Source organism: Saimiri boliviensis, chromosome 8 (assembly GCF_048565385.1).
Source record: "Saimiri boliviensis isolate mSaiBol1 chromosome 8, mSaiBol1.pri, whole genome shotgun sequence".
Lineage (NCBI taxonomy): Eukaryota > Metazoa > Chordata > Mammalia > Primates > Cebidae > Saimiri > Saimiri boliviensis.
In genome coordinates this window covers 54,710,206-54,734,589 of record NC_133456.1, presented here as the reverse complement: position 1 = coordinate 54,734,589, position 24,384 = coordinate 54,710,206, and the positions used below count along the sequence as shown (strand labels likewise).

The window sequence follows — 24,384 nt, the reverse complement described above, 5'->3', positions numbered from 1 at the left end:
ATTTTGCAAAGCAGGTGTTGGTCCTTGCAAGAAGCTTCTGCCCTTGGTAGGCAGGACAATGAATTCAGTGATTCTGGACAGGAGAATTTGGCCAGTTTGCTCTTCAGTTTGAAGGAGGTCTTCGCAAAGTTGTTGTTAAACTCTGTCAAGAGTTTCTCACTTTGCGTGTGAGACTTCAAAAGTCCTGCCTTTTTCAAATGTCTGGGACTCCATGATACATTCAGAATCCCAAGGCCTGTGTCCATAGGATGGATTTACCCCTAACTACAGAGAACGTCCAAAGACAAACACATCTGAATGTTCTTTTAACGAAGTGTATTTTCAGCCTCAAGCTTTAGAAGAGCCTTGCTAAACATTTTAGAGAAGTGGAGAGGAAGCTCTCAGGGGAGAAAGAAAATAAACAAAGTACATAATGGTAAAGAGAGCCTTTCTTCCATTACCCAGGAATCGAAAACTTTTGAAGTGCAGTTTTTTTAGGGCAATTGATGGCTTCAAAAATCCCATTGGCATCTGTTGCATTTTAGTGGCTAATAGGTTGGCCCTGTCCTGCCTTTTTCAAATGTCTCAGGATTTTCCTGTTTCTATATGCACATCCTTTGGGAAGCTTAAGCAAATGAAAAGTAATTTGCATTCATTTATTTTAATAATTCAGAGACAAATGAACTGATTGATTTGTTAACTCCTGACAATGAAGCAATTCCTAAATGGGAAAACCTAAAGCTTGTGAGAGGTTAATTTGTATTTTTTCCCAGCTCATTCTTCAAACCATATTGAGTACTTTTAGAATTCAACTCTACTTAGACATGTGTTGAGCACCAGCTATAGTGTTACAAGATACGAGTTTTTCAAATCAGTTTTCCAGGAAAAGGTTTGTAGAAAGTATGATTGTGCAGACTGCTTCAGAGGGGATGGTTCAGCCTTTGACCTAGTGATTGCACAGAAATCAAAGCAGAATGATGCTGTGTTTCAGAATTTGTTTCTTTTACCTCATTGACCACTATTGCTTTGTGTATGGATTTATTAATAAGAGTGGGTTCCCTGACAGCCCTCACCTCAAAACATACCCAGAATATTTCTTATCCTTATGACAGTAGATGTGACACTGTTACTATTGATGGTATCAATAGCTAGTATTTATTAGGCATTTATACATTAGTCACTGTACTCAGCGTTGTCTACTCAATGTAGCATTTAAATAAATATATATGTATATTTTAATATATTTAAAAATCACCACAATATTCTAAGAGAATTCCTTCTTTATAAAGAGGAGAGTGAGGAGTAGAAATTGGGAAGATTCACCCAAACCTACACAGCTGCTGCTCAGTAGAGTCTGGATTTGATCCTAAGTGTATCTGAATTCATATCCATGATAGTAGAAGTATCTTCTTGATTCTGTTTTCAAGCAAAATTTCTGCAATGTTTGCTCTTGTACTACAGAGAATAGGATTCCCCTTTGGTCTAAGCACATCTTTTGCAAACCTTTAGGGACTATCTAGTACACGTATAACTCTTAAACACCGTTCTTTAGAATCAGCAATAGGAGGTAGTAGTTACAATATGTGTGCCCTTTAGACCCTGGAGATAAAGCCTTTGCCGGCAACGATGTACCAGAATAGAGCCAGAAAGAACATTAGGTCTTTACTTCTCTGGTGGAACTCAACTTTTAGAGTGCGAATAATCAGCTAGGACATTTACTGCAAATGTGGATCCCTGAACTGGAAAAGGCAGAAGGAGAATGAGGAGGACGATCCCCTCTTGCTTCTGGGTTCACCAACCCCTCTGGGAAGACAGACCATGTAGACATGTGTATTGAGCATGCTCAGGCACTGGACGTCCAGATCAGCTGGGAGCATTGTCCAGAAAGAAGCTAGGTCAGCAGCCTGGACCTCCTGAAAACTTCAGTGCCAAAGATCAGGTCTCCTTGCTCCTGCATTACAGGTGGGATAGGCAGTCTGAGTGGGAAGTAGAATGGAGGAAGAAAAGAGGGGCATTATGAATTATGCCCAGGCCATCCTAGTGCCAAGAATGCCCCTCTTGGGGACCCACTCCTGGGGGCAGGAATTGTAATAAGATAAGAAAATGGGGTCCCAGGCACAGTGGCTCACACCTGTAATCCCAACACTTTGGGAGGCTGAGGCAGGTTGGATCACTTGAGGTCAAGACCAGCCTGGCCAACTTGGTGAAAATTTGTCTCTACCAGAGAAAAAATTAGCTGGGTGTGGTGGTGCACCCCTGTAGTCCCAGCTACTCAGAAGGCTGAGGTAGCAGAATCGCTTGAACCCAGGAGGCAGAGGTTGCAGTGAGCCAAGATCGCAACACTGTACTCCAGCCTGGGTGACTGAGTGAGACTCTGTCTCAAAAACAAAAAAATAAAAAAGAAAGAAAAAGAGAAAGAAAATGGCCAGTGAAATAATGCAACACACAGAATTCAGTGTCTGAGGAGGCTTCAGTGCAGCTACAATCAGAAACATCTGAGCATTGCGGCCACGCCACACAATAGCCATAAATCTCTGTATTGTCATAAAAATAATGTCATATATATATATATATATATAGAGAGAGAGAGAGAGAGAGAGAGAGAGAGTTTCACTATGTCACCCAAGCTGGAGTCCAGTGGCACAATCTCTGCTCACTTCAATCTCCACCTTCTGGGCTCAAGCGATTCTCCTGCCTCAGTCTCCTGAGTAGCTGGGACTACAGACACTCACCACCGTGCCCAGCTAATTTTTGTATTTAGTAGAGACAGGGTTTCACCATGTTGGGCCAGGGTGGTCTCAAACTCCCGACATCAGGTGATCCACCCACTTCGGCCTCCCAAAAGGCTAGGATTACAGGTGTCAGCCACTGCACCTGGCCCAAAAATATTTTTAAAATATTACCTGCTCTCTGCTAGGTAATGAGTGACATGCATTGTGCCTTCTGTCTAATCACCGCCTATTCACAGCTTAAGTCTTACTAATCCATTTTACAAATAGGTACCTTGCCTGAGATCACACTGAAAGTAAAGAGGGGAGCAAGATTCTAGGGTGAATCCACCCTTTGCACACATTTTTTCAGCCTCAGCGCTGTTGACATTTCAGGCTGCAGAATTCTCTGTTGTGGACGATCCTGTGCATCACAGCAATGTCCTTGGTCTCTACCCACCAGATGCTAATAGCAACAGCACTCCTTGTCCCCCACAGTTGTGACAAACAAAAATGTTTCCAGACATTGCCAGATTTCTCCTCAGGTCAAAATCATCCCCTGTTGAGAACCACTGATTTAGTCCAAACTAAGTCCTCTGGTCACCTCTATCTTGTGGAATCTAGCGCTCCCGAGGTGTTTATAAACTCTTGTTAGTCAATATTTATGGAACTGGCACTGAGAGGGCTCGAAGCTACGCTTAGCCCTGGAAATCTAAATTGAGGAGCTAGAATATAATATTTAAGTAACGAGTCATATGTTACAAACCATAGCTGATTCAATAAACAAAGCAATACTAAACCCCTGCTCTCAATAAGCTTACTGTTATATTGGAGAGATCACACGAATACTTAGAAAACAGTTAGAAAATGTAGGGTAGATGCCATCTCTTTGCATGCCTACTAAGTGCCAGCCGTATGCTACATGGCTGTTTTCATTTAGTCCTCTGTACGGTGCTCTGAGAGGAGAGAGTTTTAGTACCTTCCATTTTACAGATGAACAAACTGAGGTTCCAAGAGGTGAAAAAAAATCTGTCCAGGATCTAATCACAGGTGAAAGAACTTTATTTACAAGTGGGTCTGACCAGCTGTGAGCACCTCCTTGCCTCCCTTCTTGCTTTATAAAAGACTGTTTTGATAAAGTACTGGCTCATCAGGTTGAGACAGAAAGCCATCAGGAGTGCTCATGTGGAATATTTTTAGCTCTGAAACTGCTCATTGTGGAATAGGAAGTCTCAAGAACAAAGTATTTCAGTTGCCTTTGCGAAGTCATTTTTGAAACAGAGTGAGAGAGACAATTGGAGAAAGTAGTGAGAGGGTCTTTCTGCTGCACCGTCTCTTTATAAATAATGTTGAGGCACCAGACGCCATGTTCTGCGAGGCACCCTTGGCGGGGTTTGGAAGATCCCTTACTCCTGAAGCCACATCCCACAGGCCCAGGTGGTCTTGAGCAAGCCAACCCTGCCCTCTGCTGACCATCCTGGGGAAAGCGCGTCGTCTTTGAAGTCCCGCCCTGCTGTGCTTTAGTATGCAGTGTGCTAATCACCCCAGGGAGCTGAAAGCCCAGGAAGCTTGGCACCAAGATCTTGTTAGAAAAATTACACTGTGACATTTTGTTCCTGAAGGAATCTGATAATTGTGAGCAACATCAGGACTGCTGTGTTAGGGAGGCCGAATGGAGCAAGGACTTTGAAGTCAGGAGGATGTGAGTTGGACTCTTACCGTATCCTGGAAAAGTTAATCACCTCTGCTAAGCCTCAGTTTCCCTGAAAAGAAAACCTCCTTCATAGAGCTCTTTTGAGGATGATTAAGATGATGCATGAAGAATGGCCGGCCCCGAACAAACAAAACGCCATCAATAATTAGTAGCTATCACAATTAATAACATCCTTCTGTTTTCCGAAGTACCTTTTATTGTATCACCTTTGCCTTTGCTTTTATTGGGGACATCACGTGGACTGAAAATCTCTTTTGTTGGCCGTGTATTCCAGGGTCGTTTCAGCATCAACCTTTATGGAACTGGCCTGTCTTTAGCTGAATCTGCCAGATGGATATCACAAGGGAATTATGCTGTCTCTGATATCAAGAAGTCACCGGTAAGGTTCTACAGATTGGTTGGGAGATGAATTTTGATCTTTCTTTCTTTCTGTCTGTCTTTCCTTCCTTCCTTCTTTCCTTTCCTTCTCTCTCTTTCCTTTCTTTTTTTCCCTTCCTTCCTTTCTTCCTTCCTTCTTTCTTTCTCTCTCTCTTTCTTTCTTTCTGTCTTTATAACTGTGGTAGTTGTGCTGAAGTAACAAGCAAATGTGCTTTCCTACTTAAGGTGTTTTGCAGTGTCAGGAAGACCATTTAGGAAATATACCTAGGGTGCAGTGTTTACATGTGATTAAGATGTGAGAGTCTTCTTCACACCTGGTGAATTCTTTCTTGAGACATGAACCATCCTAGTAATTAGAAAAACCACGTAGCCAGGAAGGTAAAAGCAGGAAGAAACCTCTGTCGAGTATGTGGCTCAAACATCTTGCAGTTAGCCAGCTTGTGGTTCATTCTGTAAACCGAGGGGAAATGCCCTCTTCTTTTTATTTAGAAAAATTGAAATACAGATGGAGCTGGAAGACAAATAACTTATTAAGTGATCTATCTGGAGAGTTAGAGATACCCCCACAGAGCCCACAGTAATCATTTTTCACACTCTAAAATCTGGCTGCTTAAGGTGTGGTCTATGAAGTGCATCAGCGTCACCTCGGGGCCCGTTGGAAATGCAGATTCTGGGGCCCAGACCCAAGTGAGTCAGAGTCTACAGCAGAACAAGGTTTCAGGTGGTGATGGGCACAGTACAGCTTGAGAAACGCCATGCTGTACGGATAGTCCTCAACTTTCGAGGGTTCCACTTGAGTTTTCAACTTCACCATGGTTCCAAAGCAAAACACGCTCGGTAGAAACTCTACTTTGAATACCCATACAACTGTTCTGTTTTTCACTCTGTACAGTATTCAATAAATTACATGAAATATGCAACACCCTATTATAAAATAGGCTTTGTTTTACATGATTTTGCCCTGCTATATATAAGCTAATGCAGATGTTCTGAGTACATTTAAGGTAGGCTAGGCTAGACTGTAATGTTCAGAAGGTGAGATATATTAAATGTGTTTTTGACTTCACGATATTTTCAACTTGCAATGTTTATTGAGACATAACCCCGTTGTGAACCAAAAAGCATGTTGACTGTGTACTGTTTCTCACCTTGGGTGTATAGTAGAATCACCTGAGCAATTTTAAAATGCATGTGCCGGCCGGGCGCGGTGGCTCAAGCCTGTAATCCCAGCACTTTGGGAGGCCGAGGCGGGTGGATCACGAGGTCGAGAGATCGAGACCATCCTGGTCAACATGGTGAAACCCCGTCTCTACTAAAAATACAAAAAATTAGCTGGGCATGGTGGCGCGTGCCTATAATCCCAGCTACTCAGGAGGCTGAGGCAGGAGAATTGCCTGAACCCAGGAGGCGGAGGTTGCGGTGAGCCGAGATCGCGCCATTGCACTCCAGCCTGGGTAACAAGAGCGAAACTCAGTCTCAAAAAAAAAAAAAAAAAAAAAAAAAAATGCATGTGCCCAGGTCCTTCCCACACAGGTGAACCGAATCGGAATCTCTGAGAGTGGGCGGCCCTGGCAGAAGTAGAATTCAAAACTCCCCGGTGATTCAAATGTACAGCCATGTCAGAAACCGCTGCCACTTGACAGCCTTCCCTCTGAAGTCCTGAGAACTTGGGGCAGAAACCTGACTCATGGAAAAATATGCCTAAGTTTACCAAAGCATGGCCTGTTTCCCCAGTCCCACCTCAGCCAGGAGCCCTGCCTGGGGTTGCCTCAGAAATGTAGGTAAGGGAAGACAAAGAAGAGAGCTGGGAAAGTAGCGTATTATTACAAGGCAAAACTGCCAGATAAAATACAGGACACCTGGTTAAATTAGAATTTCAAATACACAATAAGGATCGCTTGATCCTAAGAGTTCGAGACCAGTCTGGGCAAGGTGGTGAGACCCTGGTTTTGCAAAACCTTTAAAAATTAGCTAGACATGGTGTGCTCGCCTGTAATCCCAGCTACTTGGAGGCTGAGGTGGGAGGATCCCTTGAGCCCAGGATGTCGAGGGGGCAGTGAGCCATGATTGTGCCACTGCATTCCAGGTTTGACTGCAAAGTGAGACACCATCTCAGAAACAAAACCAAACATGTACACAATGAACATTATTTACTATAAGTGTACTGTTATTACATGGGACATACTTATACTAAACATGTATATGTTGTTTATCTGATATTCATATTTAATCAAGCATCCTGTATTTTTATTTTCTAAATCTGGAAATGCTATCACAAATACTTCCACTTATTCTCAAAATAAGAATGTAAAAAAGCAGTTCAACCTGCCTTTCTCACCTGAGAAATGGGAGAAATGTCCAATTGTGACATCCCAGATTTGAAAACCTGCTCTTTTTCTAGTTACCAGGATTAAGTAAATTTGTGTCTGTGAAAAAAACTATCTCACTCTGTCTTTTCTCCATCGAAGCCAATCAGTGACCTCAGATCCGATTAAATAGCCATATTGATTACTTGCAAAAATTAGTCATTAAATATTTTTCCTTACACTGAAAGGAATAAAGATAGCTGAGAGAGAGTGCATGAGCTTTAGAATGTGCCCCGAAATTATAATTTTCTTCCCCAATTCCTTCCCTCCAAAATATATACATTATGTTTCTTTTCTATGGACAAATAAAAGTTGTATATTTTTATTGTGTACAACATGCTGTTTTGGAATATACTGTATGTTTCAGTGACCCAGAACCAAAAAATGTGCCTGTCTAGTGCCACTGCACTGCAGCCTGGGTGATAGAGTGAGACTCTGTTAAAAAAATAGGGAAATAAATAAATAAAACTGTGATTGTAGGAAACCCATCTAGGTAAACTACGTAACATGAAGTATAATTCTATTTGTTAGCTGGTTATTATTGTTTCAGCCGGAAACTAAAAATAATTAAAGCCAGGAGCGCCACCTTATGGAAAGAATGATCACTACATTGGCTGTTCCCCAAGGCTTCTGGGAGATGCCTAGGCTGGAGGGAGCTGGGTATAATTGCCTGCAGGCTTTTTTTTTTTTTTTTTTTTTTTTTTTTTTTTTTTTTTTTTTTTTTTTAATGTTGGTGTATTTTGGCAGCTCAGAGAGTCTGAGCTTAAAATTAATCTCCAGGGCCTGTCAGGTACTCCTTATGAGTGTCTGGGAACTGTGACTGAGCCCTGTCTGGATCCCGGCAATCTGGAAAAACACTGCTCTATGCCTGGCTTCCCCTGTGTGGTTTCATAGAAAAACATCTCCTAGCGATGATTCCTGAAAACAGACTTCCACCACCCAACACATTTGGGAAAAAATGCTAGTATGTTGTATGTCCTTCCTGAAGAGTCACAGTAGGCATTAGCTTGTGAGGGGGAATAAAGCATACAGGAAAGAAACCTGTGTGACTTTATTTGAACCAGCGTTCCTCTAAAGCAGTGGTTCTCAAATTTGCAAGTACCTCACCATCACCTGCAGGACTTGTTAAAACACAAGCAGGTGGCCAGATGCAGTAGCTTGTGCCCAGAATCTCAGCACTTTGAAAGGCTGAGGCAGGAGGATTGCTTGAGCCCAGGAGTTCAAGACCAGCTTGGGCAACATAGGGAGAACCAATTTCTACAGAAAAAAAAAAAAAAAAAATAGCTGGGTGTGGTGGTGTGCACCTGTAGTCTTAGCTACTCAGGAGGCTGAGGTCAGGAGGCGCCTGGTGATCGAGGCTGCTATGGTGAGATATTCCATTTTAAATTTTCTAAATTTTTGACTATTGCTTTCCTGTGAGTTGGGAATATCGTGATGAGTATTTAGATTGGTGATGGTAATATGGCATTCTTTTAGCACAGCTATAGTGTCATTTCATAATAATCACAATACTTTGTCATCTGAATTTGATAAAATAATCCACGTGCCATCATACCTTAAAAGTGTAACATTCAAAGTCAACATTTCTCTTCTTTTCTTGATTTGTCATAATGGTATACACTGGTAATAAGCACATAAAGTATAATGATCTAGTAATACACATAGCACTCAAAACACTTTCACATTAAAACAATGTCAGTGTGATTTGCTCTGCACCAAGAAGCAGTATGAAGCTGAGACTCAATTCTATTTTTACAGCATGGAAGCAGCTATAGACATCAAGTAAATAAATGAATGTGGCTATGTTCCAATGAAACTTTATTAATAGACACTGAAATTTGGATTTCATATGATTTTATGTGTCAAGAAATATTATTTTTAGTTTACTTTTTCTCAATTATTTAAAAATATAAAAATCATCCTTAACTTGCAAGCCACACAAAAACAGGTGGTGGGCTGGATTTGGCTCCCAGGCTGAAGTTTGCCAGCCCCTGCTTTAGACCATGGTGAGTATGGTGGGCTTCATGTCAGTTCAGAAGGCCCACTTACTGTGTGTATAAGAACATTTTCCCAAAAAGCTAGTGCAGGCCTTGAAAACACTAACCAAGCAGGTAGCCTAAGATGATGCATCTCCTTGCAGGATGGTACCCGAGTCATAGGGAAATGCGGTGGTTACTGTGGGAAATGCACTCCATCCTCTGGTACTGGCCTGGAAGTGCGAGTTTTATAGCTAAGGTAAGTAGTCCTGTGTCTGTCTGTCTGTCTTTTATTCTTTATGTAGCACAGATGAGCAAATGTGGGTGGATCAGGCAGGGTTATAGTTAAGGATCTTGAAGCTGACCCAATACTGCTCTACTTTTTTATCTTATGCTCCTCTGTTCTGACATGACTGAAGCCATCAGTTCTCTGCCATTAGATATGGGTTCCCCTCTGCAGAGCTGGCCTTTTTATTTATTTACTTTGAAATTTTAGATTCAGGAGGTACATGTGCAAATTTGTTACACTGATATATTGTGTTGAGTTGTAGGCTTCGCTTGAACCCATCACCCCAACAGTGAACGTGGTATTCAATAAATAGATTTTCCTTCCCTCCCTCCTCCCGTTTGGAGTCGCCAGTGTCCATTATTTCTGTCTTTATGTCCACGTGTATCCAATGTTCCACTCCCAATTATAAGCAAGAGCATATGGTATTTGGTTTTTGTTTCTGTGTTAATTCACTTAGGAAAATGGCCTCCAGCTGCATCTGTATTGCTGCAAAGGACATAGTTACATTCTTTTTTGTGGTTGCATAATATCCCATCATGTATCCAGACCATATTTTTAAAATCCAATCCACCATTAATGGGCACCTGATTCCATCTTTGCTATTGTTAATAGTGCTGCAATAAACATGTTAGTGCAGGTGTTTTTGGTTGAATGATTTATTTTCTTTTTGATATATACTCAGTAATGGATTGCTGGGTCAAATGGTAATTCTGTTTCCAGTTCTTTCAGAAATCACCAGGGCTGGGCATGGTGGCTCACACCTGTAATCCCAGGACTTTGGGAGGCCACGGTGGGCGAATTGTGAGGTCAGGAGTTTGAGACCAGCTTGCCCCAATATGGTGAAATCCCATCTTTACTAAAAATACAAAAATTAGATAGGTGTGGCGGCATGTGCCTGTAGTCCTAGCTACTTGCGTGACCGAGGCAGGAGAATCGCTTGAACCTGGGAGGCAGAGGTTGCAGTGAGCCGAGATCACAACATTCCCCTCCAGCCTGGGCAGCAGAGTGAGACTCTGTCTCAAAAAAAAAAAAAAAAAAAGAAAAAAGAAAGAAAGAAAGAAAGAAAAAGAAATCTCCAAACTGTTTTTCACAGAGGTTAAACTAATTTAGGATCCCACCAACAGTGTAGTCCATTTTTCTCTGCAATCTCACCAATAGCTGTTATCTTTCTACTTTTTAAGAAAAGTCATTCTACTTTTTAAGAATAGTCATTTTAAGAATAGTCACAATGAGATGTTATCTCATTGTGGTTTTGACTTGCATTTCTGTGATGATTAGTGATGTTCAGCATTTTTTTCATATATTTGTTGCCCGCTTGTGTGTCTTTTTTTGAGAAGTATCTGCCCATGTCCTTTGCCTACTTTTTAATAGGGTTGATTGGTTTTTTTTCTTGTTGAGTTGCTTAAGTTCCTTATAGATTCTGGATATTAGTACTTTATCAAATGTATAGTTTAAAAATGTTTTCTCCTATTCTCTAGGTTGTCTGTCTATTCTGTTGATAGTTTATTTTGCTGTGCAGAAGCTCTTTAGTTTAGTTAGGTCTCCATTATCAATTTTTGTTTTGTTGCATTTGCTTTTGAGGACTTAGTCATAAATTATTTGCCTAGGCCAATGTCTGGAAGACTGTTTCCTGGATTTTCTTCTAGAATTTTTATGATTTGAAGTCTTAAATTTAAGTCTTCAATCTATCCTGAGTTACTTTTTGTATATGGTGAGAGATAGAGATTCAATTTCATTCTTCTATGTATGGTTAGCCAGCTTTCCCAGCATATATAACCAGTTGGTTATAGATGTATAGCTTTATTTCTGGGTTCTTTATTCTGTTCCATTGGTTTATGTGTCTGTTTCTGTACCAGCCCCATGTTGTTTTGGTTACCTTATAGTAAGTATAGTTTGTTGCCATCGAGTACAGTTTGAAGTCCAGTAAGATGATATCTCTGGCTTCGCTCTTTTCCTAGGATTGCTTTTGCTATTTAGACTCTGCTTTGGTTTTATATCAATTTTAGAATAGTTCTCCTAACTCTGTGAAGAATAACATTGGTAATTTGATAGAAATTTTGTTGAATCTGTAGATTTCTTTGGGCAGTATGGACATTTTAATGCTATTGATTCTTCCAGTCGATGAGCATGGAACGTTTTTCTATTTGTGTCATCTGTGATTTCCTTAAGCAATGTTTATAGTTCTTTTAGAGATATTTTACCTGCTTGGTTAGATGTATTCCTAAGTATTTTATTCTTTTTTTTAGTGATTATAAATGGATTGCATTCTTGATTTTGTTCTCAATTTGAATTTTATTTGTGTATAGAAATGCTTCTGATTTTTGTACATTTATTTCGCATCCTGAAAATTTGCCAAAGTCATTTGTCAGGTCTAGGAATCTTTTGGTGGAACCTTTAGGGTTTTCTCCGTATAGAATCATATGGTCGGTGAAGGAACGTAATTTAACTTCCTCTTTTCTGATTTGGATGTCTTTTCTCTCTTTCTCTTGCCTGATTGCTCTAAGATTTCCAATACTATGTTGAATAAGAGCGGGCGCGGTGGCTCACGCCTGTAATCCCAGCACTTTGGGAGGCCGAGGCGGGTGGATCACGAGGTCAAGAGATCGAGACCATCCTGGTCAACAAGGTGAAACCCCGTCTCTACTAAAAAATGCAAAAATTAGCTGGGCCTGGTGGCGCGTGCCTGTAATCCCAGCTACTCAGGAGGCTGAGGCAGGAGAATTGCTTGAACCCAGGAGGCGGAGGTTGCGGTGAGCCGAGATCGCGTCATTGCACTCCAGCCTGGGTAACAAGAGCGAAACTCCTTCCCCCCCAACCAAAAAAAAAAAAAAAAAAAAAAAAAAACAAACCAGTGGTGAGAGTACACATTCTTGTCTTGTTCCAGTTCTTAGGAGGAAGAATGCTTCCAACTTTTGCCTCTGCAGTATTATATTGGCTGTGGGTTTGTTATAGATGGCTATTATTATTTTGAGATATGTTCCTTTGACATCTTGTTCCTTGTAGGTTTTTATCATGAAGGGATGTTGGATTTTATGAAATGCTTTTTCTGCATCTATTTATATGATCATAGCGTTTTTGTTTTTAATTGTTTGCATAGTGAATCACATTTACAGATTTGCGTATGTTGAATGATCCTTGCCTCTCAAGAATAAAGCCCACTTGATCATGGTAGATTATCTTTATTGTATGTTGCTGGATTCAGTTTGCTGGTATTTCATTGAGGATTTTCACTTCAGTATTCATCAGGCATATTAGTCTGTAGTTTTCTTTTTTGTTGTTGTTGTGTCTTTGCCAGATATTGGTATCAGGATGATACAGGTTACAAAGAATGAGTTAGGAAGGAATATCTCCTCTTCGATTATTTTTTAATTGTTTTAGTAGGATTTGTACCAGCTCTTTGCAGAGCTTATTTAAAATGCTATTTATTGGGCTGCATCTCTACGGGTCCCACTTCATTAGGTCTCTGGTAGATTCAGGGATCTGTAATTTTAATACAGGGAATTCTGATACAAGTGAATCACAGCTCATTCTTTGAGAAATACTTCCCAAGAATGTAATAGTAATAACCACAATGGCATTTGTTGAGTAATATTTCATTGAATCCTCACAACAAAACTGTGTGGAGGGGCTGCTATTTTACGTATGAGGAAGCTGAACCCCAAAACAGTTAAGTAACTTGCTTAAGATCATGCTGAAGCTGGGTATGGTGGCTCACGCCTGTGGCAGGCAGATCACTTGAGGTCAGGAGTTCAAGACCAGCCTGGCCAACATGATGAAACCCCATCTCTACTACAAATTCAAAATTTAGCTGGGTGTGTTGGTGCATGCCTGTAGTCCTAGCTGCTCAGGAGGCTGAGGCAGAAGAATCACTTGAACCTGTGGGGCAGAGGTTGCAGTCAGCCAAGATCATGCCACTGCACTGCAGCCTCGATGACAGAGTGAGACTCTGTCTCAAAAACATTAAAAAGATAAAAAGGTAATCGTAAATTCCCTCGTGAGAACCCAGAGTGATCTATACTAAAGCCGGTGTTCCTAATCTCTGCAATGTGCCACACCCTCTGTTACTCATACTGTGTTCCAAGGACCACTGTGATCAGCTTCACCTAGGAACTTGTTAGAAATGCCATGTTCATCCATGGCCATACCACCCTGAGCATACCTAATCTCATCTGATCTTCGCTGCTAAGCAGGGTGGGGCCTGGTTAGTACTTGGATGGGAGACCGTCTGGGAATACTGGGTGCCGTAGGCTTTTAAAAAATAAAAATAAATAAAATGCACAGTGTCAGGCCTAACTCTATACCTGTGAAATCAGAATCTGCATTTTAACAAAGTCTGCAGGCATCATGCATGTTAAAGTTCGGCAGTCCCTGACCTAAGTACATAATGCCAGAAAGTGATTCTTCTGCCGAGTAAAGGACTGAATGGGTCACTCTTTTTATCATCCCAGTGCCTTCAGCTACAAGGGATGAGCTCAACCATTTTTTTTTTTTTTTTTTTTTTGAGACGGAGTTTCGCTCTTGTTACCCAGGCTGGAGTGCTATGGCGCGATCTCGGCTCACTGCAACCTCCGCCTCCTGGGTTCAGGCAATTCTCCTGCCTCAGCCTCCTGAGTGGCTGGGATTACAGGCACGTGCCACCATGCCCAGCTAATTTTTTGTATTTTTAGTAGAGACGGGGTTTCACCATGTTGACCAGGATGGTCTCGATCTCTTGACCTCGTGATCCACCCACCTCGGCCTCCCAAAGTGCTGGGATTACAAGCTTGAGCCACCGCGCCCGGCCGAGCTCAACCAATTCTTATGACCCTCCTGCATCTTCCCTCAAGCTTCCAGTAGCCCATTACCATGTAAGGCTCTCGAACATCCTGATACAAGAGTGCCTATTTGACATTTAGGATTATTTCTGTTGCAAAGAGCTAAGAAATTTATGTCTTAAGTAACTGAGATATCCAAGAAGTATGCTAGCTTCAGGCATGGCTAGATCCAGAAGTTCAAACAGTCATCAATGTTCTTTCTTTCTTTATTAATCAGCAATGATTGCCTCTTAAATGGCTTTATTCTGAGGCAGATCATCATCCCCACACCATGGTCCTGGGCAGCTCAAGGATTATATCATCCTTACAATGCATGATTCAAGTAAATATTCATCTCCTACCATACATTCTGCAAAATAACTCTGTTGAGCTCTGGTTAGGTCACATCATCATTTTTTAACCAATCACAGCATCTAAGGATTGGAGATCATGTACCCGCCTAGAGTCAGATGATTGACAGTTTCAGTTAGAAGACGGATGGTTTCCAAAGTACAAGAAGGCGTTGTGTTATCAGAAATGGGGAAATGGGATGGAGGTATGCAAAAGTCAGCAGGTATCCACTAGAGATCACCATTATATATGTACTTTATATATTTTATGTCTAAGAAGATAAATTTTGTATATATGTTATATGCAGTAAATTTTATGCATAAGTACATATATACAATATTTACACATATAAACATATATTTATAGAAAAAAGACTAGAAGGAAATACCAAACTACCCACATATAAAGAGCAGTTATCTCAGGTGGGGAGATTTCAGGCTAGTGGGTTTTAAAATTTTATTCTTTATTACTTCCCAGAAACTTGTATGTTTTTTACAGCGAACAAACATTACTTTTAAAATCTAGGGCCAGCTGTGGTGGTTCATGCATATAATCCCAGCACTCTGGGAGGCTAAGACAGGAGAATTTCTTGAGTCCAGGTTGTTGAAACCATCCTGGGAAACATAGTGAGACTCCCATTTCTGCAAATAAATAAATAAATAAATAAATAAATAAATAAGCATAATGGTATACACCTGTAGACCCAGCTAGCTGGGAGGCTGAGATGGGACGATTGCTTGCACAAGGTCAAGGCTGCAGTGAGCCATGGTTATGCCATTGCACTCCAGCCTGGGTAACAGAATGATACTGTGACTTAGAAAAAATAAAAATAAAATCCAGAGAAAATAAGTGTTAATTTTAAATTCTGTGTGTAAAAATGTATCCGCTGCCCATTCTTAACTTATGACTTTTGAGGCAGAAGGTTTATATTTTCTGGTCTATTTATTTCAGGTGCTCTGAAGAGGAAGCCATTATGGGATGGATGAAGGATAGTAATGCAATACCTCCACCTTAATTTGGGTGCATGTGTGTGTGTGTGTGTGAGTGTGTGTGTGTGTGTGTGTGTGCATGTGTGTGTCTATGTGTGTGAGAGAGACTTGTATGCTTGCGTGTGTAAATGTGTATACATATACATATATATACATATATACACATACATATATACACATATATATGTGTGTGTGTGTATATGTGGAATATCCTAATGATGTAAAGTTTAATATTTATGTTTGAAATTATTTATTGTGATGTAATATTTTTGTACGTAAAATGATTCTATTATGACTGCCTTTGCATGTAGTACTATGACAAAGTGATCCTTCATTATCACGGTACACTATTGTTTACTTTTCATCTGTAAATGTTCTGTTTTTACTTTTTTAAAACGAATTTTTTTTAAAACAACCTACCCATCATCAAGGTGCTATGAGAGTTATGTAAAAAGTATTTTTGTCTTTTCTAGGCAAGTATCACCCAATAAGTAATTTCATGATATCACAGATTGTACCAACTATTAACTATGTTAAATATCTATTCAGTTTCATGTGATCTCTGGGAAAAAAAATATGCTGCCTTGGTGCTAATATTGTATGTATTTAAATGATCTTCAGACTCAGAAATATAAACACTTTTAATGAAAGGGAGGAACAGAAGGACAATTTCCAGTGCACAGAATCACTTGGATGAAATAAGACCAGCTCTTTACCCTTATTTTTGGACATGCCTTTTTTAGAAGAGACTTGGACTTTGTCCTTATTGTTGTTAGTGTTAATATTCTTTGCTTCAGCCCACGGTGCCTTGGTCTCTCTACAATCAAATGGAGGATCCCACAAGCAGTTTCCTTACAGAGTGACATTGGGAAAGTGAGATCCTCTCACCATTTTGCCAAGATACTCTAAAATGACATCCAAGTTTACCAGTAGCAAGACAGAGGATGCACAGAATGGGTGTGACCTTCAGCTCACTAGCACACCTGGAGAAGTTTAGAATCAGGTTCTGAATCATCAGGATCCCCTTTTGCATGAAAGCATTGGCTGGTGACGTGACTGCTTGTCAGGCTGTGAGCCTAACACCCTGCCAGTTTTCATGGGCACTGCAGTAATGGATGTTTGTGTGAAGAAATGAACTGTGGAGTACAAAATGCTTTGAGTCTTTCTGATTGTTCATTAATTCACCTTTTTTGTTACTTCTTTGCAAAATGGAAGTGCTGAAGCCATGGTCTTTCTGTCCTTCCAAACTGATGAAAGGAAGCCTTTGCCAATGGCGCATGGAAGACACTTGGTTTGAAAAACCCTGCCCGCTTCCAAAGACCAAAGAGATTAAGAAAAGCCTGGCAGTATTCTCCAGCTCCAAGCAAGCTCTAGAGTGGTCCAGGAAATTTTATATTCAGTATATGAATAAGTGTTATTCTCCATTATTAATATGTTCTTAAAATATATTATGAATAAATACATCACCACACCGGAACCATTTGTGTTTTGCATAGTTTCTGGACTCTTGATTCAAGTTGAAGTAAAAATGTCTCTAGTTTCCAGATTGAGAAGAAGTGAAGATTTTTTTTATTTCATCTATTACAATTACCATTCTAGAGACAGATAGGAATGGGGGTTGTCCATAAGATCTGTCTTTTCATCATGCAAAAATCAGTTAAAGTGTTTTTTCTGGAAACTGGGAACTACCCCTCTTGGGAACCAAATGAGAAAACAAAACAAAATATTTAGGTGGGATTTGAGCATTTAATTGTTCATTTTATATGGCAGTAGTTCCTACCCTGTGTGGTGTCCAGGGAAAAATGAGAGCTTTCTAAGTCAGTCTACTAAAAGCAAATTATAACCGAAAATTCACCATATGCCAGGCCTTTTACTTATATTGTTTCACCTCATCCTCACAACCATAAAATACAGCAGGTAATAGACTAGCCTTCATTTGATGGTAAGGAGACAGAGCCTTAGAGTTGCAAATCACCTCACATTCACACACACTGAATAAGTGGTCGTCTCCCAAAGAAGAACTCTGTTTGGCTCTGTTTGCATCAAGTGACCACTTCTAGACCAATCACAATATCAAGGGGGCTGGGATCCTGTGCCAGTGGCTATCTAGAGTCAGGTGACCAACAGCTTCAATTGAAAAAGAGTTGGTTCCCAGGAGAGAAGTTTTGTTGTTATCAGAAAAGAGGAGATGGGATGGAGACATGAAAAAAGTGGGCATCCACTCTAAATTCCCATTGTGTGTGTGTGTGTGTGTGTGTGTGTGTGTGTGTGTGTGTGAGAACACATGCATGTGCCTGTGCACAATCTCCAAATCCCAGAGTTTACACCAAAGTCCTGTCCCTTGCTATCACTCAGCATTATGTGAGGCCTCAGTTCTCACCCTTCTCTAGTGTTTACTAACTGTATGACCTTGAGCCTTAGTTTTTTCATGTGTAAAATGAGGCTATTCATAGTCCTCCCACTTACCTTCCAGGATAAAGTGTTTCACATATCCCTTTAAGCCTTGCATCAGTGCTGGCAAAATAGCTGCCATCAAAATGTGCATCAGCAGGCTTAAGCTGACAGCAGTGAAGGCACGGGCTCTGGATCACTTAGGGATTGTGTTCAGCAGCTAATTACAGAGATCTGACTGCAATGTAAAATATATTTTTACATATTTAAAAGTATATTTTACTGTTATGTAAAAGTGTATTTCATTGTTATGTAGGAGGTAAGCAATTTGGAACTAGCATGGCAGCTCTACAGCTTCATCAGGGACAGAGTTCATTTCTTTGTCTCCTTCTTTCTTCAGTCCTCCATATTTCGATATGGCTGCTAGAGCTCCAGCAATCACTCCCAAACTCCAGATGACAGGAGGAAAAAAAAAAAAGAGTTGGGGAAAGGATAGAAAGTGGCATAGTCTCAGTTCTCTATTATTCTTTTAAGTAAATTTTTCAGAAACCTCACCTAACAAATTTTACTTCTATCTCCTTAGCCAGAATTGAGTTATGTGGTTGTAGGACTAGTGGGGAAATGGGTTTGTTTCACACAGTGCTACATTGCCATAGAAAATAAAATGATGGATCTGTTCCTAGTAAAGAAAGCAAAATGAATTTGAAAGATGCAATTAAAAGTCTCTGCAACAGATCAAGTGCAGAGACTGGAGAAAGTTTTGGAAGCATTTACAGAGTAAGTAAAAGATAAATGGGACCTAGAGTGGTGATCATTCTAATGGTAGAAAAAAAAACAACTATAGAGAGATGCAGGTGGTAAAATTAATAGGAGCAGACAACTGACAGATTTGGGATGGGCTGTGGGAGTAAAGGAACCAGTAAGAGTTCACAGGTGAGATTTTATTTTCATTGTAAATACAACCAGGGAGACAAAAAGATGAATGGATGGGTAGACAAATAGACAGATGTACAATCTATAAGAGTCCAGTAATCATTTGTATTTGTATATTTATATTTGTATAGCACTGCACAAATTAAATATTGTCTTTGCATTTCATTTATTTAACCAAGTAATATTCGTTGCATATCTACTAATTTTTAGGCACTGTCCTAGGGTCTGGGTGCAGCAGTGTTTCAGTTAAGGTCAAGGCTAAGAGATAGCGTGAGTTTGCTCGGGCTGCCTTTGCAGAATACCACAGACAGGGTGGTATCAACATCAGAAATGTATTCTCTCACAGCTCTCTGGAGGCTGGAAGTCCAAGATCAAGGTGCTGTCAGGGTTGGTTTCTGAGGAGGCCTTTCTTTCTGGCTTGTAAACGGGCCTCTTCTCCCTGTGTCCTCACATTGCCTCTCCTCTTGTGTGTATGAACAGAGAAAAAGATTTCTGGTGTCTCTTCCTCCTCTTAACGAGCTTACCATTTCTATCAGATTCGAGTCCTGCCCTTCTGGGCAGGACTTAACCTTCATTACCTTCTTATAGGCATCTCCAAATACAGTCACATTAGGGTTAGGGCTTCAATATAGGAATTTGGGGGTAAGACTTGAGGACAGAATTCAGTCCACAGCAGAGGCTATAACAAAGGGAACCCAAAATAAGGTAGACATTTATTTCTCTTACTTGCTTTCCAGAGGTAGCAGGCACTCTGGGCCTGGTAGGTAACAACTCCGTAATATCAGAGGACTAAGATCCTTCTGTTTTGTATCTTGGCCATTCTCAAAAGCATTGTTCTCATATGGTTCACAATGTCTGCATCTAGCCTGCAGGAAAGGAGCAATTGTTTGAAGGCAAGACAGGGAAGATAAAGCATAATTGTTATTTACAACGTATTGGCGATATTTTATTGGCATAGCCACACCTAGCTGCAAATGAGGCTGGGAAATGTACTTTCCAGCTGGCAACCACATGCCCAGCTCATGCCAAGTGGAGGTGGGCAGTCTGTTACTATAAGGAAGAAGGGGAGAATTGTTACTGAGGAAATTTATTGCTTCTGTCACAAACAGTGAACAAAAGCTACAGAAATCTCTTTCCCTTTGGAGCTTACATTTTGGCAGTGACAAAAGAGAAGATGAACAAATCAACAACTAAACCACCCTACAGTTATTTTCCAGTAATAAATCTGACCATATTGTCCGTGATGGCCACTCCTCTACCATCATGGCATGGGATGGCATTCCCTAGGCACCAAGAACTTCCATACCCCAGAGCTTGCCAACACGCCATGATTCGCCTTGCCTTGGCATGTTGATTTTTCTTTATGCTTCAGTTGGTACAGAAGTAATATGTAGCGCGCAAAACCTTGTGTGTCAGAAGGTAAAAGGTATCAGAAATAAAACAGGGAAAAAGAATTGGGAATGCCAGGTGTCATGGGGTAAGCATGTTGCTGTTTTAAATAGGGTGGTCAGAAATTGCTTGTTTACAAACTTGATAGCTGTGAGCAAAGCTGTGGGTCACCATCAAAGCCTGCCACTAACCTCAGCGGGCTTGGGAAACCACCTATCACCAATAGATGGCGGGAGAGGTCTTGCTTTGTTATGTCTGGGCCATTGCACTGATAATCTGCTTATTTTGGTTTTTAAAAAATTTTTAAATATGGAATACTTCATGAATTAATGTGTCATCCTTGCACAAGGACCCCACTAATCTTCCCTGTACAACCCCAGTTTTAGTATATGTGCTGCCCATGCAAGTGCTCTGCTCACTTTAGAGGTGATTTTGCGAAGTGTGCCTATGATCTTTAGAAGTCCTCAGCCCTAAAAAGATAATATGGCTCCCCTCGAATATGTACCTCAAAATGAAAAATAACTCCAAGGCCAGATGCAGTGGCTCAGACTTCTAATCCGAGCTACTCTGGAGGCCAAGGTAGGAGGATTGCTTGAGGCCAGGAGTTTGAGACCAGTCTGGGCAAGATAGCAAGCGCCTGTCTGTACAAACAGGTTGAACAATTAGCCAGGTATGGTGGCACATCCCTGTAGTCCTAGCTACTTGGGAGGTTAAACTGGGAGAATTGCTTGAGCTCAGGATTTGGAGGCTATAGTGGGCCATGATGGTGCCACTGCACTGCAGCCTGGGTGACATAACGAGACCCCATCTTTTAAACAAGAACTCCAGACCAGGAAGTTAATTTTTTTCCATGACTATTACTTGTTATTTTAAATATCAAATATTGATTTTTCCAAAACAAAATTTTGAAGGCAATTTTTGCTTTAGCTCTGAGTGCATGTTTTATCTGCCAGGTAGGCGATCAACTAGTTTTACAACATTATTCACCTCAGTGATTTCCGGTAGGGATAAAAGGAACAAATATTCAAAGTGCTAATAAGAAAGGCATCCAATTACAATGGGAAAGAAAAAAAGAAGTGACTTTGTACAGAAATGTACATCTTCATATGTAACTTGCATCCTGCCACTTGGTTTGGACTTGGGATCAAATGCCTTATAGGCCACTGCTATGAGATGTCACAGCATGGTCAAAAATGGTGTTGGGTGTAAAAAAGAATTGATACTCAGTTTATTACATTTATAAGTCCAGAAGCCTAGTTGTTCCTTAAGTTTTGATTCAAACTTACAAATTTTATCATTTTATTTACTATCCTAGTTTTTTTCAATTATTTTTAAAAACCCTAGTTTTTTTCAATTACTTTAAGAAACCTTTTGACTAATGTTTGTCTCATTTGTGACTTAATTAAAAAGCTTGAAATATTTTATACCACATTTGTACATTTAATAGATTGTACTTCTGTCTTAGGTTCTTCAGTTATCTCACTTAACCAACTTTTCTGAATACTTAAGTGATTTAGGCTGGGCGTGGTGGCTCATGCTTGTAATCCCAGCACTTTGGGAGGCCGAAGTGGGTGGATTGCCTGAGGTCAGGAGTTCAAGACCAGCCTGGCCAACATGGTGAAACCCCATCTCTATTAAAAATACAAAAATTAGCCAGGCATGGTGGTGGGCACCTGTAATCCCAGCTACTTGGGAGGCTGAGGCAGAAGCATTGCTTGAACCCGGGAGATGGAGGTTGCAGTGAGCCGAGATTGTGCCACTGTACTCCAGCCTGGTTGACAGAGTAAAACTCCATCTCAAAAAAAGAAAAAGAAAAAAAAAATATATATATATATATATATATATACACACACACAAATATATATTATATATACACAAATATATATTTATATATATATAATGAATATTATGTAAATCGGTGGGTTTAAAGTTCTTTAAAATATTCCAGAATAGAAAATTAATGTAATATGGTTTTGATTTAAAATCACAAATCTAAATCAAGTACTCAATGATACATTTTAAATTGACATTATAAGCTGCCACTCTAAGAGTTTAAATTTTTAACATCATGACATATAAACTGCTAAGTTTTAACATGTTCTTCAACACAAACATCTTAATGTTTCTGATGTCTTTGAAGATTTTTAGGTCTCAGATCTCACCCTCGGCATGAAGAAAAGTTGTGTGCTCATAAAGCTATTGTAGAGCCAGAGGTTCACCTGGGCACAGGTCTGGAATAGAAGATAATCAGGGGAATTCTTTCTACTCCAACTAAGGAAAGTATGAGATTATCCCACGTAAATTTGAGGGAAGCCTTCTATATCAGTTTCTTATGTTGCTGCAGTAGATTACTTCAAACCTATGTGGTTTAAAAAAACACACATTTATTATCTTATAGTTTTGGAGGCCAGACATCTAAAATGGGTCAGCAGGGCTACGTTCTCTCTGGAGGCTCTAGGTGGAGAATGTGTTTTCTTGCCCTTCCCAGCTTCTAAAGGCTACCTGCATTCTTTAACTCATGACCCCTTCCTCTGTCTGCAAAGCCAGCAGCATAGTATCTTCAAATATGTCTCCCTGACCTCTGTTTCCATCATATGCCACCTGTTTCTGGCTTTAACCGATGTGTCTTTCTCTTGTAAGGACCATTGTGATTCCATTGGGCCTGCCGGGTACCCCAGGATCATTTTCCCATCTCAAGATTCTTAACCACATCTGCAAAATCTCTTTTGCCATGTAAGGTAATATAAAGGCATATATACAGGTTTTGGAGATTAGGACATGGATATTTTTGGGAGGCCGTTACTCTGTCTACTCTCCTTCTGCAAACATGTAAGGACCAGATGCTGATCTGACTGTCCAAATCCCCAACAAGCCACACTGGGCTTTACATCAGTGACCCTTAACTTCAACTGGGGGATGTTCCCCATAGCCCATGTTCCTGGATTCAAATTCCATGTATTGGCTAGTTTTTCTGTCTACATTCCAAAGTCTGCAGCCATTTTATTGCTTGCTTGATTTTGCATGTGGCTCTCGTATACAAATCTTTCTGCTTTGATCCAAAGACTTTTGAACTTGACAAGAATTCTGCATTCTTACACATACTTCTTAGAACATAGAATTCTTATAGTGCTGGGTGATGGTATACATAATTCTGGATGTCTCTTGTGGCTTTGTCAAGGCTCACAGGACTTCTCTTATGACAGCCTTTTAGTACATGAGCCATTATCAAGTTTAGAAACCTCCATGGGCATACCTGAGAGCAGTGCTATCTTCATCTTTCTTGGTGAGCCGGGATACTTCTGTGGTGTTTACTGCTCAGCTTCACAATACCACAGAATGGATGTATATCTGAGAGCCTTCTGAGCCCTGGCATGACCAGGGAAAAAGCAGGAGACCTTAGTAGGATCCCGTGTGGATCCTGAACATACCCCAGCCTTACTCAATCAGTGTCTCTAGGGATGGGACCTGAGAATCCATCTTTTTAACAGGCTCTCCAAGAGACCTTTATGCACACGAGGGAGATCCACCTTTATGGCGTCCTTTCCACACAGCAGTGGAGTCTCTAGGCAGTGGCAATGTCTCTCATTCCCATTACTCTAGCACTACAATTTTTTGCATGCTAGACATGTGTTTAGAAACTACAGGCTCTAGAACAGGACAGAGTGGCTTTTTTGGGTCCCTCCACTCCCTAGTTGTGTGATCTTGGACAAGAATCCTTACACTCCCTGGCCTCACCGTCCTCAGCAATGAGATGGAACATATTATTGGCACTGGCACCCACATCATATGGTTGCTGTGAAGCTCATTGTGTTAAGACATTTGAAATATTCAGAACACTGGCTGGCACATGGTAAGTACTCAATAATTCTTGGCTATTTGAAGAGTTATGTAATATACAAATGCTGCCTATAATCTGTGTTTTAGTTTGGGAAAGGCTATTATGGAGAAGATGTTGGCCCAACTTTCATCTCAACTTCATAACCAAGTGTTGAGAAAACTGGATTTTCCTGTATGTATCCTTCTCAGATTCCATTTGCTTGCACAATACTGCAGTTCTTTCTGTTTCCTTTCCCCAAACGTAGATGCATGTTGTACCATAGAAGATATCAAGACTAGAAGGGGCTGGAA

General features: G+C 40.5%; 1 protein-coding gene, 1 non-coding gene and 1 pseudogene across 5 annotated transcripts in view; 2 read left to right on the top strand and 1 right to left on the bottom strand.

Moving 5' to 3' along the window:
- Positions 1–24,384, top strand: part of ADAMTS9 (ADAM metallopeptidase with thrombospondin type 1 motif 9) — a 207,846-nt gene that overhangs the window by 152,122 nt on the left and 31,340 nt on the right. For 3 of the 4 annotated variants that reach the window (XM_074404500.1, XM_010350914.3, XM_010350912.3), the window contains 3 exons: positions 4,676–4,780; positions 9,286–9,380; positions 15,506–19,466. In XM_074404500.1, the coding sequence (XP_074260601.1) occupies positions 4,676–4,780; positions 9,286–9,375 (195 nt within the window). In that variant the 3' untranslated portion in view covers positions 9,376–9,380; positions 15,506–19,466. Of the gene's footprint in view, positions 1–4,675; positions 4,781–9,285; positions 9,381–15,505; positions 19,467–24,384 lie in introns of those variants that run through there. The other variant, XM_074404499.1, reaches the window with a different exon arrangement.
- Positions 13,542–13,660, top strand: LOC120367313 (5S ribosomal RNA; annotated as a pseudogene).
- On the bottom strand, positions 20,560–20,666 carry LOC120367245 (U6 spliceosomal RNA). The gene has a single exon (XR_005581668.1). It is a non-coding gene; the product is annotated as a U6 spliceosomal RNA (small nuclear RNA).